The sequence below is a fragment of the Chelonoidis abingdonii genome, chromosome 2, assembly GCF_003597395.2.
Source record: "Chelonoidis abingdonii isolate Lonesome George chromosome 2, CheloAbing_2.0, whole genome shotgun sequence".
NCBI lineage: Eukaryota > Metazoa > Chordata > Testudines > Testudinidae > Chelonoidis > Chelonoidis abingdonii.
This window is the reverse complement of record NC_133770.1, coordinates 299,211,360-299,238,725: the sequence shown is the minus strand read 5'-3', so window position 1 is coordinate 299,238,725 and position 27,366 is coordinate 299,211,360. Positions and strand designations below refer to the sequence as shown.

The window sequence follows — 27,366 nt, the reverse complement described above, 5'->3', positions numbered from 1 at the left end:
GGTGGGGAGGCGGGGGAGGGGAGACATGCCTTCTGTTTTTACAAACTGCAGAGGGGAATCATTTCACCCACCCTGAGATGCAGCCACCTCTGGGGTGGACAGCAGCAATTGGGGAACAGCGCACAGTAGCACTGCACAGCAGTTCAGGAAAGGAACGAAGAATATCCCTGTGTCCAAGCGGCTTATCGTGGGAGGTTTAATCCCAGTGGGAAGGCAGCTAGGATACTGGGGTAACATCCTGACTCACAGTAAGTTCCATGGGGGTATCTAATGACTAGAGCAAGAACTCACTTTTCCATGCAATCTACAAGATGGGATGACTGCCCACAGCACGCCGGGTATATCTACCCTGCAGTTAGACACCCGTGGCTGGCCTGTGCCAGCTGATACGGGCGGGCGGAGCTGTTTAATTGCAGAGTAGATGTTCGGGCTTCGGTTGGTGCCCTGCGAGGTGGGAGGGTCCCAGAATGTCTACACTGCAATTAACAGCCTGAGTCAGCTGGTATGGGCCAGCCAGGGGTGTCTAACTGCAGTGTAGACAAACTCAGCCAGTCCTGAGGGAAGGGAATAGGAGCCCTAGTGACTCATCAATGCAACTTCCTGCAGCAGCAGCTTTCCTTGAAGGTCCCCGTCCCAAAACCCGTCCGTCCCAATTGTGCTCAGCTAATGAGACTGGAGAAAATCATGTGCAAGCATACGGCAGGACACGGGGCTGGGAGGAGAGATAGCAATGGCTGCACGCTGTAGCCTTTGAGTCCAGGGGGTCACCAGGGAAACAAGTCTGCTGCTTCTCAGCTCAGGCCCCAGTGACGGGTTGGCTGACTGGCCAGCTTGACCCTGGGCAGCTCACACTCACCTGAAGGAGATAGCATAGGAGTTGGGCTCATTGCGTTTGCGCAGCAGGAAGGCTCCGTCCCGGGGCACCCTCATCAGCATGTGCTCGGCCTGCAGGCGGGACAGGTTGGCATGGTACCACCTGGGCCAGGAAGGAACACACAGCAGGATCAATGTATCATCTGGACCCTGTGCCATGGCATTGACTCAGCAAATGAGAGAGGGGCCGACTCTTTTCAATCTCCTAGTCCAGGGGTGGCCAACCTGTGGCTCCAAAGCCACGTGCGGCTCTTCAGAAGTTAATATGCGGCTCCTTGTATTGGCACCGACTCCGGGAGTGCAGCCACAGGTGCCAGCTTTCCAATGTGCTGGGAGGGGCTCACTGCTCCACCCTGGCTCTGCCACAGACGCTGCCCCCACTCCACCACTTCCCCCTCACCCAAGCCTATTGTGCCCTCACTCTTCCCCCTCCTCATCCCCGCAAAGCCTCCTGCACGTCACGAAATAGCTGATCGGGAGGTGCGGGGGGGAGGTGCTGATCAGCAGGGCTGCTCGTGGGCGGGAGGTGCGGGGTGAGGGAGCTGCTGACGTATTACTGTGGCTCTTTGGCAATGTACATTGGTAAATCCTGGCTCCTTCTCAGGCTCAGGAGCATGGGAGTCCAGTTCTGGTTCTCCACCCTCCAGGGGCCCCATGGACACGTCCGATCTATAGCCTGTATTAATGTACCAGCTGAGTGTCTAGGTGTGAGACCTGCTCTCATGTGTGTATCTATTGCACTAGGAATCAGGTCTGCTCACACATGCGGATGCACACCCATGGATGTGTGCACTCCCCATGATGCCCGTGTGCTGTTCTGCTGGCAACCACAGTCTTGGCTATATGTGGCCTGAGATTATTTACACACGAAACCCCCATTCCCCATTGGTATCCCCAGGGAATAAGCAGGCTGAGGGAACACTTAGTTCCCTGGGGCTTGCGGGGGTCGTTTCCTCTACAAAAAATGGCCACTGCTGGGGCTATAGGCCAGAATCTCCCCCCATCCAGGCTCCTGCCCCAGAGCTTGATGTGGTGCCATACTGACACCCTATAACAGAACAGTTCCACTGGTGACAGTGCCTCAGTCAAAGAGGAAGTGCAGCCCCAGTGACACCTCATCTCCAGCAGGGGGTGCTGGATCCAGGCTGCATGGTTCAGCAGAGGGTGCTCGCTGGAGAGGTGGGGAGAAAAGCGAGGCAAAAAGGAGAGAGGCACTGTGTGGAGACGACCAAGGGCCAGAAGGACAGGGAGAGGAGCAGAACAAAGGGGAGAGGGGAAAGGGAGGAGAGGTGACACACTCACTCTTTGCTCTCGTGGGCGTTGGGCTGTGGCACGGGGTCTGTGAGCCTCATCTCAAACTCGTTGCACCGCAGTGGCACCTCGCGGTAGTGGCAGATCAGGCTGTAGAGGCTGTCGAACACCAGGTTGTCCGTCAAGTAGAACTTGGTGGTGCCGGCTTCCTGCCGGGAGTGAATACGGCAGTGCTGGACTCGGCTGGACCGCCTGCAGCGGGGACAAGAAGGGATCAGCAGGGTCAAGCACAAACCACATCTCCCTGTGGCTGCCCAAACCGGGCGCACAGTGGATGGGGGGAAATGACCGGACAGCAAAGAACTCTGCACCAGTCCTGGCGGGGTGTGGGGAGATGACCGGACAGCAAAGAACATTCCGAGTCACAATGCGGGGTTTGGATCGAGACTCCCAACATTCAGGGGTTGGATCTGGGCTTCGGTTCGGCTCGATACTGAGATAGCAGCCAGCCAGTCGGACGGAGGGTGACCAGACATCAAGTGTGAAAAATCGGGATGGTGGCTGGGGGGTAATAGGTGCCTATATGAGAAAAAGCCCCAAATTTCGGGACTGTCCCTATAAAATAGGGACATCTGGTCACCCTCGCCAGGCCATCCATACAGGGATGTTGGAGCAATACACTGGCTTAGACAATGTGACCATGTTGTCCCCTAGTGGATGGTGTAGGCAACTATCCCAGCTGGTCGCTCACAGCTAATGGTGCTATTTTCTATCCAACAGTGGTGGGGGTGTGTGGTTTGGCTGTTTGCTCCAGGCTGATGCAGGTGGGGGCTGCAGGTTTATGGCTGTGGTCCTTTACATTGGCTCAGGGCTTTGGGTCAGGCCCACCTCCCCCTCACTGGGGCTTTCCCACGTGGAATCTATAAAGGCCAGACTGCTAGGTCCTAACTCAGGCAGAAGTCAATGGGAGTGCGGACTGTAATCCTGAGCCGCACTGGGAGGCCATCACCACGCCCCGAGAAGCACCTATCATCAGCCATCGCGGGGCTGGGGAATGATGTTGCAGACAGGCCTGGGAACCGCAGCCCTCAGTAGAGCCACATAACTGGGATATCAGCAGGGCAAGCGTCCCTCCTCGACCCCACCCTGACAGACTGCCTCTGAGGAGCCCAGTCTCCGGGATCTATTCAGGTCTCAACCTCGCTGCTAGGCTGCCAATGAGGGAGAGGATCAACGACCCTTCTGGTGGCTCCCGAGATTAGTCCAGTACGAACCGGAGTGAGGCCCACCGGCTTGTTTCACAGAGATGGCTGCTGTCATCAGATGGTAGCAGCTTTCCACCGCTACCACCTTGGACTGAAGGGAAACTGAGTCCCCAATCTGAAGGGATCACTGGTGCCGGAGACAGAGGAGATCCTGTGCCCCAGTACGGAGGTCGTCGCAGGAGGCTCCTACCAGAAGGAGAGGGTGTAATCTCCCACAAAGGTCTCGCTCTCCCGCACCAGGAAGGTGCCGTCCTTCCCACCCGTCTCGGTGCAGTATTCGTGCAGCAGCTTCTCAGCAATCTGGCGCCCGTCACGCCCCCCGCCCAGCTTCCCGTGAAACCACTTCTCGCTGAAGTGCAGCTCGTTGTTGTTAAACTCCTGGAGAGGTGCAGAGCCCGAGGATGAGACAGGCGGGGCAGGGAGAGACCAGAGAAATCCAGGGGGGAGAGAGAGAAGGAAAGAGAGACAGTGGGTTTGGTGTCATGTCCTTAATCACTTTGGCCACCTTTGGGGTGGAGTACAGCAGCAGTCTAACAGTGCACAACAATGCTGCCCAACAGTTTAGGGCAGGTAGTGAAGGTTCTCATGTCCCACTGAACCTGCCTGGGGATCTAGTCGGCAAAAGTTAATAGCCCCAACCGGAATCTGAGCAGGACTCTGAGGTTAATACCCTGCCTTGTGAAAAGTGAAGTGGGATATTTAATGGCCAGGAGTGGTCAGGACCTTGGTTATGCATCCCTTACAAAAACACACATCTGTGCCCCTAACACCATTGGTTTAGCACTATCGGTGAAGGGCACCCCTCTGCTGGGTAACTAACACTAGCACCTGGGCTTTTCTTGGCCAGCTCCTCTCCAAGCATTGACCTAGTCTAACCCTCCTTAGCTGGTGAGCTGGGGCAGAAGCACAACCCAAAGGGGTACATGCAGTTGCAGGTACTTGGGTGGCTCTGTAGGTGAATCCTGACGGTCTCTGAAGCACTGTCTTCCCCCCAATCCACACCTTTTCTCCCCACAAACACACCTCTTTTTGTTCCACCTCTTCCTCATCCTCGTTGGACTGGTAGCGGGACGTCTCCTCGGAGTAATAGATCTTGTTGCTTGTCAGCACAAAATAATGTGGGCTCCAGGTCTGCCGAGGAGAAAGGAGCATCAGAACCAGGCAATAAGGAAGCCGGGGAGTGGGAACAGGGCAGGGAGGTGGCCAAGGATGTCAGCACCTGCCAGAGATCACAGCTGCTTGCATTGCAAGCATGTGAGTTCACCCCATACTTCTTGCTGATGCCCCAGTAACCCATGGCCAGAACGTGTGTTTGTGTTTCCACTCCAGTGAGTAGTCCACTAGAGGATACCAGCCTATTACTGCTAATGGGTAACAGAGTCCCTCCTTTAGCTTACATGGCGGAGGTCTGTGATGAATGTCCAGGTTCAAGCCCTTCTAATGACCCATGGAGGGGATGGGACTGTGATACCTCCTTCCCCACTGCTGGAATCCAAGTATTGGTATTCCAGCCTGCACCGTGAGCCCCAGTTCCTGGTTCCACGTGCAGTCTATAGCCCCTTCCCTTGGCTGTTAGTTCTGGAAAGGGAGACCGAAGCCTGGGCAAGGCTCTCACATGGTCAATGGGGTCCTCAAGGTACAGGATGCCGTTCTTGATGGAGTTGCTGATGTCATTCTCCGAGTAACTGGCCGTGGAGACTTCTTCGTAAAGGTTCCCTTCCACCAGCTTCTTGTGCTAGGGAGCAGGCAAGCAAACCAGAGAGAGGAGAACTCACACAGTTAGACTGACCCTTGACCTGTGCTACCAGCACCCGAGCCTGTGTCCTGTCTGCCATGGTGGATGTATAACATCACTCAGCGGAGGCAGTGAAATGACTGGTCAGTTTCACTTCCTGTTTACAACTGGTTTCACTTCCTGGTTTTCCTGGCCCAGTGCTGCTGCTGTTTGGGTTCACTGTACTGTGGGCAAAGTAGTCTGTTCTGGGAGCAAAAATGACTTAAATGACTATGAGTGGCCAGGGCTGGTGGTTAGGTTTAATCTGGGAGGGAGATTCTCATGCATCTTTGTACTTTAGAGCTGGAAGCGGAGAAAGCTCACACCAGTATGTTCCTGTAACCCCCAAACTATAGGGCTCTCCCAAGAGCTACCTCTGCCCACACCAGGGCAAGGCTGGTGCGTACAGTTCTTGTACTGCCCCCCTCTGGACAGTATCAGAAAAGGACTGGGGGAAAGGGAAGAGGACAGGCCCTAAGTGCTGCACCTTGATGAGGATTTTCTTCTTGAGCTGGGTTGGGGAAGGCAACTCATCAGCGTTGATGTCCACTGGCTTGGTGAGCAGCATGTCCCCAAAGACCTTCTTGAAGTGGGAGGCCATGTTCCTCTGCTGGACGATGCTGCAGTGGTCCTCGATGGAGAGGATGATGGGGAACCTGGTGTGGGTGGGGGAAGGAAAGGCCAGATCATTCAGAATAGCAACTGAGAAAAGGCTCCAGATCATGCGCCTGCTCCTAGTTTAGCCAGGGGCAAAACTAATAGGGTAGGACGTCAAAGAGGCTAACAGGAACTCAGAGATGCATGGGACAATCTGATAGAGACCTTGGTTTAGGGAAAGCTGGATTAGGGCAGAACCCTCGAAGCTGGGGAACACTCAGTAAATCAGGGTGTGACACACTCAACCTGGGAGTGCTCTGCAGGGAATGTATCCAGGCCTTGGAATGGGCAGTGCGGCAGGGAACATGTCCAGACCCAGCAACAGGTTCTCACGATAAATACAGAACCAGTGAGTGCTGACCAGGATAAACAGGGAATATCTGGCTGCCACACATGATTAAACAAGTTTCACCCTGGTCTCTAATAGTTGCAGACTGGCTTAAGCCCTGAAGCAGGAGGTTTCCACAATCATTGTTGCCATTAACTATGAGAACTCTGGATATTCTTGTTATCCATATAAATGTCCAATCCCTTTTTGAATCCTGCTAAGTTCGAGGCCTCAATGGCTTCCTGTGGCCATGAGTTCCACAGTCTCATTACATGTGACAAGCTCCATGTCCTTTAACAGTTCCTAAGCAGCAAAGGGGTGACAAAACCCCTGTAGTGCAGTGGGGTGGTCCTTACTCAGAGGTCACAAAGGCGTGTTCCTTGATGGTGTGCAGGACATCCAGGAATTTGATTTTGGAGGTGAGTGTGTGTCCATGGTAGATGATTGGCAGGTCATCTGGACCATCCCAACAGTCCACTGAGGGCAGAGATGGTTGAGTTGTTAACACTCCCCCCACGTGCGTGATCATTTATCCCCATACCCGACACATGTTCCCGAGGGACCATGTCCTAGCTCCTTCCTTTCCTGCACAGAGTGGAATGGACAACACGACCTCCACAGCCCATGGCCACTGCGCGTGCATCGGCCCCAAGCGTCACTGTGGAGCTGTGCACACTTCATTGTCGCGCCAGTACATGGCCACTTCACGGGTGGACAAAGGGGTAGAAAACACACTGGCATTCACCTCTGAGACGCCAGGTAACAGCACATGCTGTTATCTCAGTTAGCAGGGTCAAATGGGACTGAGCTAGTGGAAGAGGCTGTGGGATTGGATGGAGGTCTGCCTGCCATTGATATGAAGGGACGGCAAGATCGCAAGGGTTCACCAGGTGGACTGAACGATCCTCAGCTGAGGTCCCACTGGGTCGTAGATCCCAAGGCCTGAAGGGACCATTGCGACCATCTAGTATGAGCTCCTGCACAGCACAGGCCAGAGAACCTCAGCTGGTGATTCCTGCATCTGGTGGATTTTAAACTTCTCCCCAGGTTGCCCCAGAGGACAACGATCCAAGCATAACATCTCATGTTTCCAGGGCAAAGTCACCAAGAATTGCTGCAGCCACATCTGGGGTGAGATTGGTGTAAGACAGAAAAGTGGGGGCAATTTAAAGGCACTACCCATCACAGGATGTGGCCGAGGCACTGGGCTCAGACCCAGACATTTGTCCGAAGTGCCGAGGGAGTTTTGGGGAGTGGTCAGGAACTTGGTTTTAGAGATTCCCCCAAAGGATGCTGACTGCAATGGTTACTTGTGGGGGGAGGGGTGGCATCACCAGTACCATTTCCTGCTGCCCTTTGGCGGTCCCCCACCCAGTCACTGAGCGGTACTTATGCTACTCAGCTCATGCAGTCAGACCAGCTCACAGCCGCTGACAGCAGCCCGGCCCCCAGCAAGGATCAGCTCACTCACGCTCTATGCAGCGGCAGCCCATCCGGAGGCAGCGAGCATAGGCTTCCAGCGAGGACTCACTGGAGAACTGGTCCCCAGTCAGATACCTGCAAAGAGAGCGAGAGGGCCTCTGAATCACCAGCAGCGCCTGGAGGGGGGCCAGACTGCAGTGCCTGGGGGTGGGACCGGGAGGCCTGGAGGAAGTGGTGCAGCTGCAAATCATGTGGCTCCCAGTCCATCTCAGGGAGCAGCCACTGCCGATGGTGGGTGTCCAGGCAGTCGCCAGGCCAGCCACAGATGGCGTGCCAGGGGAGCTGCCTGGTTCCTTACCATGCCTGGTAGCTTAGTGCAGGCAGGGCCTTGCTGTTTCAAGGGCACCTCGCTCTGAACCCAAGGCCTGGATCCCATCAGATGTCACTGTCTGCTGTCCCGTGGAACCCCTGCTCCTGCCACTGCCGCCTGGGCTCAGGAGACCCATCCAAGGCCCGAAGCCACAGGGCCAGGCCCACAGCTGGTGTAAATAGGCAGAGCTGCATTGGAGCCAATGGCCCAGATCCCTAGCTAGTGTAAATGGGCAGAGCTCCATTGGAGTCAGTGGGCCAGATCCCTGGCTGGTGTAAATGAGCAGAGCTCCATTGGAGTCAGTGGGACAGAGCCCCGGCTGGTGTAAATGGGCAGAGCTCCATTGGAGTCAGTAGGCCAGATCCCCGGCTGGTGTAAATGAGCAGAGCCCTGTTGGAGTCAGTGGGCCAGATCCCCGGCTGGTGTAAATGGGCAGAGCTCCATTGGAGCCAATGGGCAGAGCTCTGTTGAAGCCAATGGAGTTATGCTGGTTTAGTCCAGCCGAGACACTGGCCCATGTTTTCCAGTACCTGCTTACAAGGAAATGTCCAGGAATCCCACATCCTAGATGAACAGAGAAGTGGGGTAATCCCTGCAGAACTCCCAGGGGAGGCTAAAGGGAAATTCCCCCTCCCTCCGGTCACTATTGCATCGCAGGCCAGAGCCCTTCTGGAGCTCTAACACCAGACTAGTGGCTCCCCAAGTGTGCAGAATAGCTCCTAGGGCTGCGGTGGGAGGCACCCATTCCGCTCAGAATCAAACAGGTTGTGCCGCTTTATCTTCACCCCACCATGCTGGGGGCCCTTCGTCGGTGGGCTGACCCCAAGCTCTTACGTATTGTGGGAGGAGGAGATCCAGTAGTGGGATAGCGGGTAGTTCATCTCCTCTGGGACCACCCGCTCGTACTTGGCGTCCATGACCATGTTTTCCCTGGAGAACAGGTACGTCAGAAACTGAGGACAGAAGGAAAGCTGGTTAGAGCAACACGAGGAGGGTCAGGCTCCAGGACACCGTGGGTCATGCCAGGTAAAGGGGAGAGATGGGCGTGGAGCCAAAGCACTAACAGGAGTGGAGAAAGGGAGAGAAGTTGGTGGAGAAGACCTGCCAGCAGCAGAGGACGAGCTGAGGAACACAGTCCAGTGAGTACAGCTGGAGATGGGCTTCAGGCGCAGAGTTTGGAATGTAGACTTTTCCAAAACGTGAGAGGGAGGGGTTCACTCTATCAATACAACTGGCCTGTCTAAATACACGTAGTGCAGTCACCTGTGGAATTCACTGCTGCATCTGCACAGTCACCCGATGGAGGTGGATTTTGGGGCCAATCTGTAGCTGTGCCCCTTAAACAAGGATAATTAAAACCTGATGCTTCAGGGCACAAGGAGATCACCTGGAAGGGTCAGGAAGGAATATCAATCCCCAAATATGCAGCACTGTCCACTAGCCAGATGAGTGGTTTATTGCATCCTTTTAAGCTTCAGGCATTGGCCATCGATGAAGGCTGGGAAAGCAGTCTGTAAGCCCCCTGGGGCTGATCTGGCATGGCCCATCCTAACCTCCAGCTTGAAGTGTATATTGTCTGTTATAAATACATCTACATCCGTGTGCACCAATTCAACAAACCCTAACTAATCTAGAGACTTTATCTGCCCCAGGTGGGAGTCTGAGTTCTGCTGGTGGGCGCTGGAGTTGCTAAGGGGATGGCTGAGGCAGGAGGATGGGCTGCGATCTGGGGTACATATTCCCCTACCTCATCCAGCTGGAAGAAGGGTTCTGCCATGTCACTGAAGGGGTCCCTGAGGTAGCCACACATGCACTCCCGCACCTTGCCGATGTCACTGGCCCAGGGCTCCTAGGGCAGAGAGTGCAGAAGGCAGCATTGGGGGGGAACTGCACCAAAGGTTTGGAGGTGCAACCATGATGGGAATCTCAGATCTGCAAGATCAAGAGCCTTCAGACAGATGGAAGGTGACTGGACTCAGGGCCCAGGAAACTCACGACCTCTAGCTATGCACAGGGCAGGCACAGCACATACCCCCCCACCCCACCACCACCATCACTGTGCCTCCAGACTGACCTGGCCTGTGATGGATTCTCCATCGCAGCTCAGCATCAGCTGTTCTCATGGTTAATCATCCTGCTGTTAAAAACAGGCACCTTCTTTCTGATCTGAGTTTGTCAGGCTTCAGCTTCCCCCACCCATCGTAGCTTTCTCTCTGCCACAACTGGAGCCTGGGCAGTGGCACACACTGCCCTTCTCGGGAGACCACTATGGCCCCTTCATCCCATGGTCTCTCTGCTGAGACTGTCAGCAGAGGATGCCAGTTTCCGTGGTGTTGGGTCTCATGGTCTATTGGGAAGAGGAGAGAGATCCACCAGCTGGACAGCCATTGGATGAGCATGACTTCAGGTTACTAGCAGCCTGGGCTGGCTTTGGGGTAGCCAGATGCTCTCTCAGAACAGTGGCAGTCGTGAGAATTTCTGCTATCATCCACTGCATGCCAAATGGTGCCTGGCAGAAAGACTCGCAGTCCCTCAGGTCCGACAGGGTACTGGACCTGCGCCTTTGCGGATACCTTCTGGTCGTGCTGCAGGAACTTCTGGAAGTCGTACAGTGTAATCTGGCACAGCTCTGCCCGGTCAACGTTCCTGGGGAGGGGCAGGGAGCCGGTCAATGGGAGGGTGTGCAAGCTGGATATGCCAGTCTCCCCCCACCAAACGAGTCAGGCATGGAGTGTGTCTCTGCCATACAGATACCTAGTCCCCTTAGTCCCCCCACTATTCCAGTTCTTCCCCACTATCCTCACAGCTTTTCCAATGAACTTGACTTGCACCCGCCTGCCCCTATTACTTCAGCCCAGGGCTCCCCTGACCCAGATGTGCTGATGCCCCTCAATCACGACCTACAGCGCCCTGCTACCCCAGCCCTGGGCTCCACACACACAGTTCTGCCAGTGCTCCTTAGTTCTAACCCACAGCACCCCCTGCTACCCCAGCCTTGGGCTCCCTACACACAGCTCTGCCACTGGCCCTCAGATCTAACCCGCAGCCCCCCTGCTACCCCAGCCCTGGGCTTCGCACACACAGCTCTGCCAGTCCCCTCAGTTCTAACTCGCAGCCCCCCTTGCTACCCCAGCCCTGGGCTCCCCACACACAGCTCTGCCAGTGCCCCTCAGTTCTAACCCGCAGCCCCCCCTGCTACCCCAGCCCTGGGCTCCGCACACACAGCTCTGCCAGTGCCCCTCAGTTCTAACCCGCAGCCCCCCCTGCTACACAAGCCCTGGGCTCCCCACACACAGTGCTGGTGACGTGCCCGAGTCCTGACCTGCAGCTACCTCCCCAGAAGCTGATCTCAGTGACAGCATTAACCCGAGCACCCCAGTCATTGCCCTGGAGTCATTCTGGTTTAATCACTGTGTCCGAGAATAGAGTCCTGCCCATTCTCTGGGGATCTAATAGGGTCAGAGTCATATATCAGCCCATTGTGTCCCAGGCTCAGCTTCACCTTCCCCATCTCTGGGAGCAGGGACAAGCAGAGTGTGGGTGCCCAGTGGTCCCCTCTGTGTGCTGCGGTGGGAGCAGACTTGTGAAAAGACCTCTTGGCTCTGAATCTTGTTCTCACACACACACACAGCGAGCCAGGCTGACTGGCAGGCCGGTGCCTCACCCGGGGCTGGGGCTGGATCTGACAAGGGGGATCTTTGGTACTCACCGCAAGGGGAAGGAGAGCTCCAGCTGCTCGATGACCTGGAATGCAAACGGGGGACAGGGGCAGGTTAGCCAGCGGAGAAGGTGCCACCTGCAAGCTGGATGAGGACTGGAGGAGGAGGCCCGGGGGGACTTTGTCTAGAGTCTTGGAAAGCATCAGGCACAAGGCATCTCAGGGCCTGTGGCAGGAATCTGAGCTGCCCCTGGGTCCTGCTGCACTGGCACCAGCCTCCCCTCACTGACTCACTCTAGATGGTCTTCCCCATCTCCTATCCCTACAACAAAGCCCCCACTCAGCCAGTTCTTGGGGGCTCTCTCCTGTGGCATGCCAAGTACATTTAGAGTGCTGGAGAAATGTCCATTAATAGTGACGGGCAGCACCATGACCCCACTCTGGCCTTCCTTACTCATCCCTGGGGCTGGGCCCAGCTGCAGGGTCACCCCAGGCCGGGCAGAGTCACCGAGGGCCCCAACTTCTTACCGATTTCTGAGTATCGAACATTAGGTTTTTGTAGAACTGAGTGAAGTGAGTGAAGGCCATGTCGCTCCTGGCTTCCACTTCCTGTCGGGAGGAAGGAGAGAGACAGAACCTGCTGAGAACGGAACGAGAGGCAGCACACCTCCCAGGGCTGAAGGATCTAGGAAGACTTCAAGTACCCGGTGCAGAAGATGGGGAAAATAGGCCCATGGCTGAAAGCATTGGCTCCAGTGGGATTCCCATGCTGCACCGCTCCAGCTGGGGGTGTCTTGAGTCAAGCCCGTGGGCCATGCGGAGCCCAGGGAGATCTACAGTGTGGCCTGCAGCCACCGTCGGGCAGTCCCTGGGGATTACAGGTCCCAGGATGCAGTGCTACATTCTGAGCCAATATTGTAATCCTGTCTCATGTCTAGAGATGGGCTGGCCGGATTATTTGGAGGGGAGGTTGGAATCGTTGGATGGGGAATGAGCAGCAAATGTGATTGCCCAGCTCTAGGAATGGACTATGATCCTGTGTTTCCCTGTAACTGTCCCTCAGTAACAGGGAGTGCAGGAGGAAGGTACAGATAATCCAGTACAGGCCAGGAGCAGGGGGGCTTCCAGGGAGACCACTTGCCCAGGAGGCATCAGCTGCTCATTAATGTTCATTGACTGCAGACACCCCTCAAACGCATAGCAAAGGAAAGGGAACATAAGAACGGCCACACTGGGTCAGACCAAAGGTCCATCTAGCCCAGTATCCGGTCTCTGACAGTGGCCAATGCCAGCTGCCCTAGAGGGAAAGAACAGAACAGGGAATCGTCAAATGATCCCCTGGCAAACAGAGACGCGGGAATGGGCAGGAGATAACCCTTACAGGAAAACCCAATGGGACTGAATGGAGCAGGACACCCTTTCTCTTGGCTTCACTGACCCATCCTATAGAATTCTATAGCTGGGGGAAGTCCCTGTTCAATTCTATAGGGCAGCTCAACACCTTCCTCCCCACAGGAAGGGTTGATTCTATAGGACTTCAGAGTGATCTCTGTAGAAACTGGCTGGTTCTACAAATCTCTACTGGCTTCCCCCCATCCCATTCTATAGGCCTTGTCTATAAGGGATGGGTCAGAAAAGGAGAGATAAAGGGAGGGAGAAGGAGACTGCGGGAGTGTTCTTACCACTAGCTTGTCCCGCAGGAACCTCATATTGGGCACCCGGTAGTTCACCTGGGGCAGCATGGCCTTCAGATCCTTCACCGTGATACTGCAAGACACACAAAGCAGGAGTCAGGCCTCAGAGCGGGACATGCAGGAGCCCTGCTTCTCATGCAGGCTCAGGGCCTCCAGCTGGCCCCATGGGCTTGGGGCCTTGAGCAATTTCACTCCCGCCCTTCTCCCAGATGAATCTTCAGGAGAGCCAGGGCCTGTTTCTGTGAGAAAGAAGAGGGGTCAAGAGCCGCAGGCACTCCAGCCTCCATGGCTCCAGAGCTGCCAGGCATTCGCTGGAGCCCCATAGGTGGTTCATTCAACCTGTATCTCCCCCAGGGAACTGAACTCTCAGTTCACTGAACAGTTAGACAGGAGCTGGCCTCCAGACTGAGCTCGCACTCAGGAGGTTCCAAAATCGAATCACTTCCGTCTGTGCAACTCCCTAGTCTGGACACACGGAAATGGTGTGGTTTGAGTGACTGCAGCCTGTGTCACTTAGCCTGGCTGGTACGGAACAGGGTTTGTTCCTGAACTAGCTGAACGCGTGCAGAGCAGATAAAGCATTCAGGGATACTTCGTTTATTCCAAATAAACAAAGGTGAACCACTGTAAGAGGTGAAGTTCTAGGCACTGGGAACGCCCAGGTCAGACAGACTGGTCTGAGCAAACCTAGGGATCTCCCATAGCTCATTTTAAAATCTGAGTTACTTAATCTCCTCCTACGAAGGCGGGACTAAGAGGTATTTGTACTAGAATGACACCATCTACTGGGGACAGAGAGGAGAGCAGTTCAGAAACCTGAGAACTAAGACTGATACCTGGAAAGCAGGTCTGGCGGATGGACCAGTTGGGAAGACATTCAACCCTCTGTCTGATTTTGGCCCACACAGTTATTTTGCACAGTCCTTTTAAAAATATCAGCAGCCAGAAGGGTCCTTGCTGCGTACTTGCCGTGAGGGCTGTAGCCACAGAATCATAGAAGATTAGGGTTGGAAGAGACCTTAAGAGGTTATCTAGTCCAACCGCCTGCTCAAAGCAGGACCAATCCCAAATAAATCATCCCAGCCAGGGCTTTGTCAAGCTGGGCCTTAAAAACCTCTAAGGAAGGAGATTCCACCACCTCCCTAGGTAACCCATTCCAGTGCTTCACCACCCTCCTAGTGAAATAGTGTTTCCTACTATCCAACCTAAACTCCCCCACTGCAACTTGAGACCATTGCTCCTTGTCTCTGTCATCTGCCACCACTGAGAACAGCCCAGCTCCATCCTCTTTGGAACCCACTTCAGGTAGTTGAAGGCTGCTATCAAAACCCCCTCACTCTTCTCTTCTGCAGACTAAATAGCCCCAGTGTCCTCAGCCTCTCCTCGTAAGTCATGTGTCCCAGCCCCTGATCATTTTTGCTGCCCTCGACTCTCTCCAATTTGTCCTCATCCCTTCTGTAGTGGGGGGACCAAAACTGGACACAATACTCCAGATGTGGCCTCACCAGTGCCAAATAGAGGGGAATAATCACTTCCCTCGATCTGCTGGCAATGCTCCTACTAATGCAGCCCAATATGCTGTTAGCTTTCTTGGAAACAACGGCACACTGTTGACTCATATCCAGCTTCATCCACTGTGATCTTCAGGTCCTTTGCTGCAGAACTGCTGCTTAGCCAGTTGGTCCCCAGCCTGTAGCAGTGCATGGGATTCTTTAGTCTTAAGTGCAGGACTCAGCACTTGTTCTTGTTGAACCTAATCAGATTTCTTTTGGCCCAATCCTCCAATTTGTCTAGTTACTCTGTATCCTATCCCTACCCTACAGCGTATCTATCTCTCCCCACAGCTTAGTGTCATCTGCAAACTTGCCAAGGGTGCAGTCTAGCCCGTTGTCCAGATCATTAATAAAGATGTTTAACAAAAGCTAGAGGAGAAGGGATAGCTCAGTGGTTTAAGCATTAGCCTGCTAAACCCAGGGTTGTGACTTCAATCCTTGAGGGGGCCACTTAGGAATCTGGGGCAAAATCAGTACTTGGTCCTGCTAGTGAAGGCAGGGGGCTGGACTCAATGACCTTTCAAGGTCCCTTCAAGCTTTATGAGACAGGTATATCTCAATGTATCTAAAATGAACCACAAGGGCACTCCACTTGATACCAGCTGATGGCTAGATACGAAGCCATTGATCACTACCCAATGATCTAGCCAGCTTTCTGTCCATTCATCAAATCCATACCCTTTTTTACTTGCTGGCAAGAATACTGTGGGAGACCGTATCAAAAGCTTTGCTCAAGTCAAGATATATCACATCCACCACTTTCCCATATCCACAGAGCCAGTTGTCTCATCATAGAAGGCAATCAGGTTGGCCAGGCATGACTTGCCCTTGGTGAATCCATGTTGACTGTTCCTCATCACCTTCCTCTCCTCCAAGTGCTTCAAAATGGATTCCTTGAGGACCTGCTCCATGATTTTTCCAGGGACTGCAGTGAGGCTGACCAGTCTGTTGTTCCCTGGGTTCTCCTTTCCTTTTTTAAAGCTGGGCACTATATTTGCCTTTTTCCAATTGTCTGGGACCTCCCCTGATTGCCACGAGTTTTCAAAGATAATGGCCAATGGCTCTGCAATCACATCAGCCAACTCCCTCAGCACCCTCGGACGCAGTTCATCCGGCCCCATGGATTTGTATATGTCCAGCATTTCTAAATAGTCCTTAACCTGTTCTTTCTCCACAGAGAGCTGCTCACTTCCTCTCGATACTGTGCTGCCCAGCCAGCTCTCCTGGACTCCTTTCCCCCTCATATCAGTCTCCCAGGGGATCCTGCCCATCAGTTCCCTGAGGGAGTCAAAGTCTGCTTTTCTGAAGTGCAGGGTCCATATTCTGCTGCTCTCCTTTATTCCTTTTCTCAGGATCTGGAACTCAACCATCTCATGGTCACTGCTGCCCAGGTTGCCACCCACTTCTACTTCCCCTACCAATTCTCCCCTGTTTGTGAGCAGCAGGTCAAGAGGAGCACAGCCCCTAGTTGGTCCCTCCAGCACTTGCACCAGGAAGTTGTCCCCAACACTCTCCAAAAACTTCCTGGATTGTCTGTGCACCGCTGTATTTCTCTCCCAGCTGATGTCAGGGTGATTGAAGTCCCCCATGAGAACCAGGGCCTGTGATCTGAAAGCCTTGTCCACCTTATCCTCCTGGTCTGGTGGTCTATAGCAGAAGCCCACCATGACATCATGCCATGAGAGTGCCCTTCTCTGAAAGACTAACCTGTATGTGACTTCAGCAAAAGAACCCCAAATCAGCAAACCTTTAGAGATGGTGGGGCCAGATCCCCAGCCGGTGTAAATCACGGCGGCTCCACTGACTTCATACAGTCCCACCCGCTCATGGTTACGTGTGCTGGTGTGTATTTGTCTGCAGAACAAGCAAGGGAAGTGGGCCCCGCCCAGTCCTTCCAATCCCAGACCTTGCTGGGGATTCGGCTTGGAAGGGGTGTGCGCAGAATCTAGCATGCTATTGTGTTTGTTCTTCACTGGCATTCGGTCGTGCCTCTGGGGGCTAGTTAGGGGCTGAATGATTGCAAAAGCTGATGTTTACGCCTGATTCCCTTCCCTAAATGTTGGAAATCCAGTGAACAGACCAGGCCCTGGGTTAATCTGGACCAGTAAATAGCTCTTTGGGGCGTTAAACTCACTAAACATCATCATCAACACTCAGGCAGCCACCAAGCTATTTGGGTTTCAGCAGAACCCAAATGCACAGCCGTAGGGTTTGGCTTGAATTTACAGTTACCCAAATCAGACAGCAGGTGGCAGCATGTTCTATTCCACTCCTGCCCCCCCACCCCCCACCCCCCTCTGCACTTGCTAACCTAGTCTACAGCTGCTCAGTGTGTTCTCTGGGATTTGAGGGAAGGCCCTGGGTGCAGTTTAGTAGCATGTGCTCTGGTCTGCACCAGAAAGGGTTTGCTGGTATAGCTACACCAGCAAACCCTCCTAGTGCAGATGCAACTTATAACAGCAAAAGACTTCTTCCCCCAGTAGAGATTGTCCCAGATCCCTGAACAAAATAACCTGTCCCAGCAAAGGGATTCTTTTTTGTGGGTATAATTGTGTCTACACTGGGGCTGTTGTTGCTGCAGCTGTGGCAGTTAGGAGTGTGATTTTTTCACACTTCTCACCAAGAGAGCTAGGCCAGCCAAACTTTTCCAAGTAGATCGGGCCTGAGACGTCAAGAACCATGTCACTTGATTCTCTGCTGGATGGGCCACAAGCTGTGACTTGGAGCGGCCCCTGGAAGGGCTGGGTACTGGTATGTGACAGCAGCGAAGGGAAGGCAGGCAGGAAAAGCTCAGCCGAGTTGCAGAGATGTGCGTCCTGAACCTGAGACTTGCCGAGTGCCGTTCCTGCACGGGGACTCCAATCGGAGGTGTGTGTGTTCTGAGAGTTCAGAGACCAATCACTGACTGGGACACAAGTGCTCAGCGCCGCTCAGGATCAGACCGTAAGCACTGCTTTGTTTTGCTTCAGCTGGCTTCCCTGAATTTAACGTGATCAGCTTCAACCGTCTTCAGCTCCACGGCCAGGCTCTGCAGCTGCACCAGAGCACTGTGCTTGGGAAATCAGCGTCGAGCGGTGTAGGGTGGAGGTAGCACAGGGGGACTCCTGCTGCGTTTCAGAGACTCAGCCGCGCACCATCCTGGCAGGCCTTCCAGGATCCCTGCCATCTTATTAATACAGCTCTCATCTGGCACTTTGATCATGCTGTGCAACCCGCAATGGGGTACAAATTCCACCCCGTTGAGCTGGGTTGCTGTGTAAGCCCATTGCTGGAGTACCACAGTGTTTTGTAGGACAATCCCAGTGGGATAACAAAACATGCCTAATCAAATCATCTCAGTGGGATTCTGCCAAGTGCCTGGTGCAGGGAGGCGTCCCTGGAGACTCCTGCAGGGCCGTCCCTTGGGGATAGTCCAGAAGGCCTTTCTCCCTCACTGTGCTTCCGTTTCAGACTTGAATATAGCACTCAGGGCCCCAGGGGACACACCCATGTTTTTGTAAAGCTGCTTACTCCTTCCACACTAGCCCCACTTCCTGTCCCATCTCCCATCATTTCCTGCTCAGGCCCCCTCAGTTCCTGTCCAATGTCCTGTTTACAAAGAGCTGGCATGCGGCAGGGCCAAGAGCTCATCCTTCGCGGCTGCTGGGCCTCATTAGCTAGCTGGACAGAAAGGAACCAAAATGCTGATTAAACAAAAAAAATTAAATCCAGTTTTCTTTCCTCCTCCCCCCACAACTCCCTACAGCTTCTCAAAGAGACACTGTCTCATTTCCATCTTCTCCGTTCAGTCCTGTTTGGCTCCAGATTCCTTGAGAGCCTGTTGCAGTGGGATCCTGGCCCTAGTGGTGGCTCTGACAATGGGATCAAATATTCCCCCTGCTTAAAGCCACAATATCTTAGACCCTGAGCTTGTCTAACAACCAGCACTCATCCCGTTGCCTTCACATGCTCCCAGTTCCCAGTCAAGCTAGTGGGAATTCGGAGAGCACAAGGACTGCAGGATCAGGGTTGTCACTGCTTTATCTCCTGAGGCTTTATCTGCCAGTCTGTGGGGACTGGGTGATCGGGAAGGCGCAGGAATGGCAAGGCTGTGTTGTGGCAGACAGCTAGAAGGCTGGGCAAGGTCTCATTTCCCCAGCCACCATGAAATGTTTGTCTCCTCTCCCCATCCTCTGAACTGCTCAAGCATTTCTCAGCTCCCGAAGGGGGTTTACCAGCCTCAGGCCCTATCAGGCCACTTCCCCACATCCTGTGCAGACCGCCCTCCGTTGGCTGCCACAGGAAGTGTGGCAAAGCTGAGCGAGAGGCAGATAGTCTCTGCAGTGACACCTACTAGGATGAAAACGCTGAGGGCAGGGGCGGCTCCAGGCACCAGCACGCCAAGTGTGTGCTTGGGGTGGCAAGCCGCGGGGGGCGCCCTGCCGGTCGCTGCGAGGGAGGCAGGCAGGCTGTCTTTGGCAGCATGCCTGCGGCGGGTCTGCTGGTCCCGCGGCTTCAGCGGACCTCCCGCAGGCTGCCGCTGAATTTGTGGGACCGGGGACTTCCCGCAGGCAAGCCGCTGAGGGCAGACTGCCTGCCATGCTCGGGGCAACAAAATGCCTAGAGCCGCCCCTGGCTGAGGGTCATCAACCCTTCTTTCATCCCTGCCTGCCCGTCTCACTCACCTGCCTTCTCTCGTCCTGTCCATCAAGTCAAACTGTTTCCGCAGCCACCTAGTGAGAGGATTGAGAAGAAGTGGATCAGCCTGGAGCTGAGGGGTCCCAGCAGTGACATGGCTAGGAGCGCGGTGCAGTTATCACACGTGCTGGGGTGATGAGGTCTGGCCTCTTCCAGAGGAGATTACACCTCAGGAAGGCGTTTCATTCCCTCATCAGCACCCCAGCCAGCTCTGGGGCCCGCAATCCATCAGTCCTCTCCAGGATTACCGGGCACCCCAAAATGGGGACGAAGGAAAACCAAACGAGCGATCCTGTCTGCCCTTCACTTCTTCTGGTCCCACCTCACTCTACAGTGCCCAGGGGTGGCTCAGATCTCCCAGCCCACCCAGCCCCGCTCTGGAGTGACAGGGCAGAGGGATCCCCAGCCCCCCAATAGCCCAGCTCCCTGCCCATACCTTTCAACCTGCAGCGGCGTCTGGGCTTTCTGAGTGTCCATCACCAGCCAGTTCAGGCCTGTCATCCACACATTGACGTCTTCCTCACAGAAGGCTGAGGAGGGAGGAGAGCAGAGTCCAGCAGTAGGATGAGCGGGGCTAAGGGAAGTTCCCTCTCCGAACTTACATGAGAAATGTAGCTGGGCAATGGTCTGGTCTGGGGCTGACCTCTCCCCACAGCTCAGGGGTACTGAGATTGAGGGATCTGGCTGCTCCTCATCTCTAGCTGAGGTTAGACGATGCACCGAGATGATGCCCTTCTTCATACAGATAATAGCACCCTTGCCAACTGGCTAACCCCTACAGGTGCCGACTTCTATTTTTCATGATGGGTGCTCCACCCCCATGCTGCCCCAAGGCCCCACCCCCTCTCCGCCCCCTCCCCAAGGCTCCACCCTCACTCCTCCTCTTCCTGCCCCCACTCTGCCCCTCCCCCAGGTCCCTTGTCCGCCAGCTGCTTGCTGCTCTCCGCCCTCCCCCTAGTGCCTCCCAAACAGTTGGGGCTGGTGGGTGCTGAGCATCCATTATTTTTTTCCCGTGGGTGCTTGAGTACCAGAGCACAAACAGAGTTGGTGCCTATGCCAATGGGCGAAATTCACCCTGACAGTGGCATTCCATCAGGGATGGCCATTACTGCAAGTGGGTTCTGGGTGGGGGTGCTTGTCAGGGAGGAGGGATGCTGGGAGAAAGGACTGCTGGGGGGAGATGGTGACAACCTGACCTGTCGTCTCCCTGCTAAGAGGTTCCGTGGCCCTCTTCTCCAGCTCGTGTGTCCACATCCTGTTTTCCACCACAGCTGATTCCCACTCCCTCCCTTAAGCCAGGACATAGCTAGGGTGGGTGGGAAAGTTAATGAGGCCACCTCATCCATGAAACCCTAACGGACCTAGGAAGAAGTGGGAGAGGGAAAGATTAGACCCTCCCCGCCTGTCGTCACTCTGCATCACCTAGTACTGACCAGTAACACTGAGTGTCCGGAGCCTGAAATCCTGTCCATACAGGATGATGAAACACATGGTGGAGTCCAGTTTCCGAGCATCTTCTGGATATCGTTCAAAATCCCGGGAATTCTTCCCTGGGCGGATCTCTTTTATCTCCCGAATGTCAACTAGAGAAGAAAGAGAGGGACACGTGATCCTTTCCCAGAAGCCCGTCCTCATTTTAACTCTTCCATGCCCAGAGCCTTGGCTGCTGTCGTGCAGTATAGTGATTAATAATGACATATTCCGACAGTACTGTTTAGCTGGATTGTGTGCATGAAAATAACTTCAGGCCTCAATGAAATGCAGTCACCTCTGGGGTGGAACACAGCAGCTGCTTAACTGCATACAGCAGCTTCAGACAGGAAGTGAGGAAGAATCATGTTTCTGACCAAACGCTTGGGAGGAATTTGGGGAGGCAGAATGCATCCAGTCAGGGATACCATTTCTACTCTTGTGAAAAGTGCCATGTGATCGGTTATAACCCCAAGCAGCCAGGACTGCAAGCTTATCTGCACAGCGCCCCCTAGCATGTCACTGGGGCTTTTGGGTCTATGCCGTCCCAGGCGGAAGCTTGTCGGTGCATGACCACTTTCTGTAAGATAGAGCTTTTCCTTGTGGGTCAGCTGTGCAAGTAGGTCTGCAGTGGAGCTCTGCAGCATCGCTTATGTATTGTGAGCCTTGGAAGGATTCTGGTTTTACTAGTGAATGTTGATTTCCCTGCACACAAACAAACCAACAACAAATCTTTCCACTGATAATAGCTGAAATGGACAGCTAGGCAAAGTACAAAAAATGCTGCTTGAGAACTTATTAAGAGTTTGCTTTTAGGGGATTTGTTTGGTATGCTTTGACGTAATGCAGCCAGTTTGTGTGTGAACGATTGTACAACTTCAACTTTTTGAATCTCAGTCATGAACTAATTATTGTCTGACCTCCACTATTGTCTGACCCATCCCGATAATTTCCCCCACTGTGAAAAGGTACATCGATACACCTAAAACAATGCTTGAAAAACCTTCCTTTTGTGCTGTTGTGAAAAATTAAATTGATAAACATTTTTAAATGCTTAAAAATGAATATTATCCATCAAAAGTACACATTAAAACATCAAATTCTGCCAAGCCTAGGCATCGTAACTGTGAATGTAAACTAACGAGAGAGCAGACGGCACAGCCCAGCACTCAGAAGCAACCTTACAACAACAAACCAGCAGTAAAATGGCTTCATGTTTGTAACAGGGCTGCAATTCAAAGACTAGAAAGTTATTTTAAAGCGTGCTGGGCAAAGGCTGGTAACTTTATTTCAGAAAAGCTCTCTCTGAGGGCTGTGGGAGTTTTGCCTGAGTAAAGACTGAGGGGGAATTTCACCCTTGGGCGGGGGCCCAGAACAAAGCCTAGTTAAGTCTTGCTTAAGTCCACACCCCATGAGGGCTGGAGAAGGAGTTAAGCAGTGCCCTGCTGCCCGAGGCTGCCTTTCATTCGGCGAGAGGGGACATGTCACTGTCCTCCAGATGCGTATTTTTAACAGCTAAGGCACTGTGCATGACTGGCCTCTCCCTGCATGGTGGGATTCTCAAACAGCGGAAGCCACAAGAATGGAGCTTGCAGATCAACCAGCGTCATTGCTGGTGAAGCTGCGTGGCAGGCAGACTTGTCTCAGCCATGGAGGAGCCCATGAGTGTGTGACACAGCTCTGCCCATCTCGATATTGCACTCAAAGGGTCCTGTTATTGTGGGGTCTCTGCCAAAGCTAAGCACTAGCTGGTTCTCATGGGTATTGTGGGATATTTGTACAGAAACCATTTTAGAGTCATGTAACATGTAGACCAGAGGTGGGCAAACTATGGCCCATGGGCCACATCCAGACCGGGAGACCATCCTGCCCAGCCCCTGAGCCCCCGGCCCCGCCCCTACAGCTACGCCACTCAGGGCCACCCAGAGGATTCAGGGGGCCTGTGGTCTTTGGCGGCGGGGGTGTCATAAGTAGATAGGTAAGGTAAGGGTTAATTTTCTTTTGCCTGTAAAGGGGAACCAAACACCTGACCAGAAGACCAATCAGAGAACTGGATTGTTTAAAGTCAGGGGCGGGAATTTGTATACTCGGGGTCTTTGTTGTTTTCTCGGCTATGGGTAAACAAGTTTCCTTCTATCTCTCTTATCTCTAATATTTTCAAAACATTCTGTGAGGTACCAAAGGAAAGCAAAGTAATTCGGTCTAGATAAATTTGAAGAGCTTTTGTTGTAGTACAGATGTGATTGTTGTGCCTTTTTTGCTTCCATCTGGCTGTGAGGACAAGCTTCTCCTAACTCCATCTTATCCTCAAAGTTTCGTCTCTAAACATCTGTGCGTTACAAAGGAAGCATAGTAATTCGGTCTATGATGAAGCTTTGTGTTGTATTGACACTGTATGTTGATTTGTTGGATTGGTCATCGGGCTATCTGTATAATCAGACTTGTATTTCTTTTCTATGTAAGCAAGAGCCTGTATTGAGTTTCTTATCAAGATTATTGTTTTATATTTTCTTCTTTTTCTATAAAGTTTTCTTTTAACCTTGATGGAAGTTTCTTTTCCTATGAGGCAGCCAGGGGGGAGGGAAAAGCCAAACTCTGATGTCTCACCTTTCCTATTGGTTCCAGGAGACAGAGATAAGGCTGCAGACAAAGGGAGGGGATCTCTTGTGTGAGCTGACAGAGTGAATGCTAGCTCGGGGGAAGCTAGATTGCCTTCCGTAGTATTCAAGAGTGAAGTATAGCATTGTGCACGGCTAACCCAGGAAGGGGGAAGCTGGGAGAGGAGAGAGAGAGAGGACCCAGGGGTCATGGGTCTTGGGTCCCCAAAGGAGGGTTGGGGACACCAGAGAGAGGAAAGGGGTGGTCAGGCCCTATAATCCTGACCTGGTGGCAGCGAGAGAATATCCAAGCGGTAAGTGAGCTTTGGAAGGAGTTTCATAAGCCCCGATTTTGGACGCTAAAGTCCCAGGTTTGGGACAGGGAGGCTTTTATTACAGGGGGCCCCCGCTTTGGCAGTTATTCAGCGCGGGGGTCCTTCCACTCCGGAGACCTGCTGCAAGTGTCCCCAAAGGACCTGTGGCGGGAGACCCCCCACCGCACTGAATTTGCCGCCGAAGACCCAGAAGATGGAAGAAGCTCCAGGAGGCCTCGAAACCTCTCATGGGGGCTCCTGCGGGACCGGGAAAATTGCCCACTTGCCCCCCCCCTGAGCAGCCCCTGACGCTTGCAGGTGGGCATCCTCTGGGTGGCAAGGATTGCGCACCCTGGCGAGCCAGAGCAGCAGTGTGCCTGGCTTCCCGAGTCTGGCGCGCGGCTGACCAAGACATCGCTGCTCTGGGTGGCACTGGTAGGGGGCAGGGACCCAGGGCGCGGCCCAGGGGCGGGTGAATAAGAGGGCAGGGGTTCCTGGAGAGGCAGTAAGGACAGAGAACGGTTGAATTGGTGAGGTTCGGGGGGCGGTCAAGGGAAACAGGATTGTAGGGGGCGTTGGATAGTGTGAGGTCCCGGGGGCTTATCAGGAGGCGGAAGTGTGAATCGGCTTGCAGGGAACAGGGACGGGGGGTTGGATAGGCGTGTGTGGTCCCAAGGGGCCTGTCAGGGGAGGAGGCTTGGATAGGGTTGGGCAGTTCAGGGGAACTGGGAGCAAGGAGGTTGGATGTGGGTGTGGTCCTGGGGGCAAGTTAGCAGTGAGGGTCCTGGGAGTGGCAGTTTAGGGGACAAAGGAGGCGGGTGTGTGTGGTGGATTGGGTCGGCGGTTCTGAGGGGGCAGTCCGGGGTGGGAAGTGGGAGGGGTTGGATAGGGGGTGGGGGCCAGGGTGTTTGGGGAGGCACAGCCTTCCCTACCCAGCCCTCCATACAGTTTTGTAACCCCAATGTGGCCCTCCGGCCAAAAAGTTCGCCTGCCCCTGATGTAGACTATCATGCTCCAAAACTGCTGGAGGTAAAACATGCCGTCCCAGGTGGGATGAGTCTCAGAGCTGAGTCAGTCAACATAGGGTCAGGTGCAGGCTGGAGCGTTCAGCTGGACTCTGAATAGGGGACTTCAGGGGTGAACCGAAGTTAACAATTGTCCTGATTATGAAACGAGATAAAAGTCTGGGGCTGCGTCAGAGGAGAAAGGGCACGAGATGTTCTCCATTACGGAAGTGGCTCTGCCCACAGGAAAGGCGGAGCCCAGAGTGCAGGACTGGACAAACGCTGCAGAGACTGACCATTGCGTGAGAATCACCTTATCAGATGGGAAAGGAACCGGTTAATAAGTACCGGCTCTAGACTGTTTTACATTTTTATCTGTCACCATATGTTGCCAAATTCTTATCAGGGGCAACAGAAGCTCCCTAAAAGTGGGGGGGCCACCAGTGTCTGAACCATGGCCCTGCCCCCATTCTGCCCCTTCCCCCGAGGCCCTGCCCCCTGCTAACCCTTCCCCAAGGCCCCTCCCTGGCCACCCCTTCCCCCGAGGCCCCACCCCCTGCTGCTCCTTCCCTCCAAGGCCCTGACCTAACACCACCTCTTCCCCCCAAGACCCCACCCTCCACTCACTCCGCTCCACCCTCTCCCCCCTGTTGCTTGCCCTTATAAAAAAGAAATAATAATTTGAAATATATCTATCTCATAGAACTGGAAGGGACCTGAAAGGTCATTGAGTCCAGCCCCTGCTTTCACTAGCAGAACCAAGTACTGATCTTGCCCCAGATCCCTAAGTGGCCCCCTCAAGAATTGAGTTCACAACCCTGGGTTTAGCAGGGCAATGCTCAAACCACTGAGCTATCCCTCCCCCATCAGCTATCCCTTATGCTCAGGAAAAAGTGGGAGGGCATAGCCCCCTGGTCCCCCATTCCAGAACCCCTAATCCTTATACTTGCCTTTATTTAAAACTTTATCTCAAGCTCGGGCAAATAAACTTCACTTTGGTTTTACTACAGACACATCTAAGTCCCTTATGCTAAGGAGCGTGTTGAACTGAGATGACCCCAGTGAACGAGGGGGGCGGGCACTGCTTCCCCAGGGGCAGCGGCTTGTTGGGCAGTGGGGGTATCCAGAAGTCACAGGACTAGGCACTTGAGTGTACCCAAGCGGGGTGTGTAAATTACTAGGCTGTATTGGGGAAGAGTGGAGCTTGTGATAGCGCTTGTGTTGCCAGCAGCCAGCTCCTTCCCTGGTGGGCACCGACCGGGCTCTCTCCCACGGTAAGCGGGTGGTAGCCATTCACCCCGGACACCTCGATTCACCCCCATAAATGTCACAGGCATCTCGGATGGAGGGGAAAGCGAGCTAGTGCTTTACCAAACTCATCAAAGGGAAACGAGAGGGAGTCTGCCCTGCTCCACTCCCAGGCCCACTCTGGAGTGTGGATAAGATCACCAGACTCCTGCCCATCTTTCAGTCTCTTTCCTGGGGCAGGGGGCCCCACTGCAAGGGAAGGTCTCCGGCCACTCCGAGCCCGTCAGTCACTGAGCTGCGGACGCCGGGTGCCTTCCAAAGGGACTGACTGGCATGGCCAGAAGACAGGAGGAGGCAGGGCTGAGAGCAGGGGCTGGGAAATAAAATTCAGAGCCTGATCCAGAGCAAGGTGCAGCCAGCTGGGAAGTCAGAAGTGAATCCTAGGCTCACTGGGAGTGGGGTGGGAGCCTTTTTGCCATGGCTTTACCACATGCCTCCTGCCCATACCATGGAGAAGGGCTCTGATCGGCTGGGCAGAGGGCCAGGCAGGGGTTACGGAAACCCACGGCCAGTCTCCACCATACGCACATGCACCTGCTCACTCCCCACCAGGCAAAACAGCCTGGGAGTGGGGGAGGGGCTCCGGGCCAGGGGCAGGAGCCAGTGGGACAATGGCTCATGGAGACATGGGGAAATGGGGCAAGAATGGGTGAGACACTGCACAGGGGACTGGGCTGAGGTGGGGTCACACTGGGAACAGGGGTAGGAGTCCCGGAGAGCTGATTGCTTCCTGCCCTGCACCTCCTGTCCCCATTCACACCTGGGCTGAGGGGGGTCCAAAGCTACCGATCTGACTGGCACTCATGCTGCCCAGTGTGAATGAGACACAGGGCATCAGACAGACAGGACTGAAGCCAGGACCATGAGTAGAGGGCAGAGGAGTCTTGGGCCCGGTGCAGGGAACCGGGTCCTGGGGCACTGGACAGATGTGATCCCATTTCTGTTAGTCTAATCCCTGACAAATGAATCACTGCTGAGAGAGCCCTGTGAGGCTGATATGGGCATCCCGTGTCGGGGGATGTGATGGGGCAGGCTGGGGGAGGAGGGTGCAGGCTCCCCTGTGCCGGGGGATGGGATGGAGAATGCTGGCAGGAGTGTGGGCACTGGGCACCCCTGTGCTGGGGATGGGATGGAGGATGCTGGCAGGAGTG

General features: G+C 54.2%; 1 protein-coding gene across 1 annotated transcript in view; it reads right to left on the bottom strand.

Annotated features, from left to right (window-relative positions):
* Positions 1-27,366, bottom strand: part of LOC116815149 (1-phosphatidylinositol 4,5-bisphosphate phosphodiesterase gamma-1-like) — a 76,926-nt gene that overhangs the window by 14,670 nt on the left and 34,890 nt on the right. The window contains exons 2-18 of the mRNA XM_032763238.2: positions 20,956-21,105; positions 19,959-20,052; positions 19,510-19,557; positions 13,281-13,365; positions 12,127-12,207; positions 11,650-11,684; positions 10,514-10,586; positions 9,688-9,789; positions 8,775-8,893; positions 7,620-7,705; positions 6,505-6,625; positions 5,651-5,819; positions 5,005-5,124; positions 4,413-4,520; positions 3,580-3,767; positions 2,176-2,376; positions 857-976 (exon numbers count right to left, since the gene is read on the bottom strand). Of these exons, the coding sequence (XP_032619129.1) occupies positions 857-976; positions 2,176-2,376; positions 3,580-3,767; positions 4,413-4,520; positions 5,005-5,124; positions 5,651-5,819; positions 6,505-6,625; positions 7,620-7,705; positions 8,775-8,893; positions 9,688-9,789; positions 10,514-10,586; positions 11,650-11,684; positions 12,127-12,207; positions 13,281-13,365; positions 19,510-19,557; positions 19,959-20,052; positions 20,956-21,105 (1,900 nt within the window). The remainder of the gene's footprint in view (positions 1-856; positions 977-2,175; positions 2,377-3,579; positions 3,768-4,412; positions 4,521-5,004; positions 5,125-5,650; positions 5,820-6,504; positions 6,626-7,619; positions 7,706-8,774; positions 8,894-9,687; positions 9,790-10,513; positions 10,587-11,649; positions 11,685-12,126; positions 12,208-13,280; positions 13,366-19,509; positions 19,558-19,958; positions 20,053-20,955; positions 21,106-27,366) is intronic.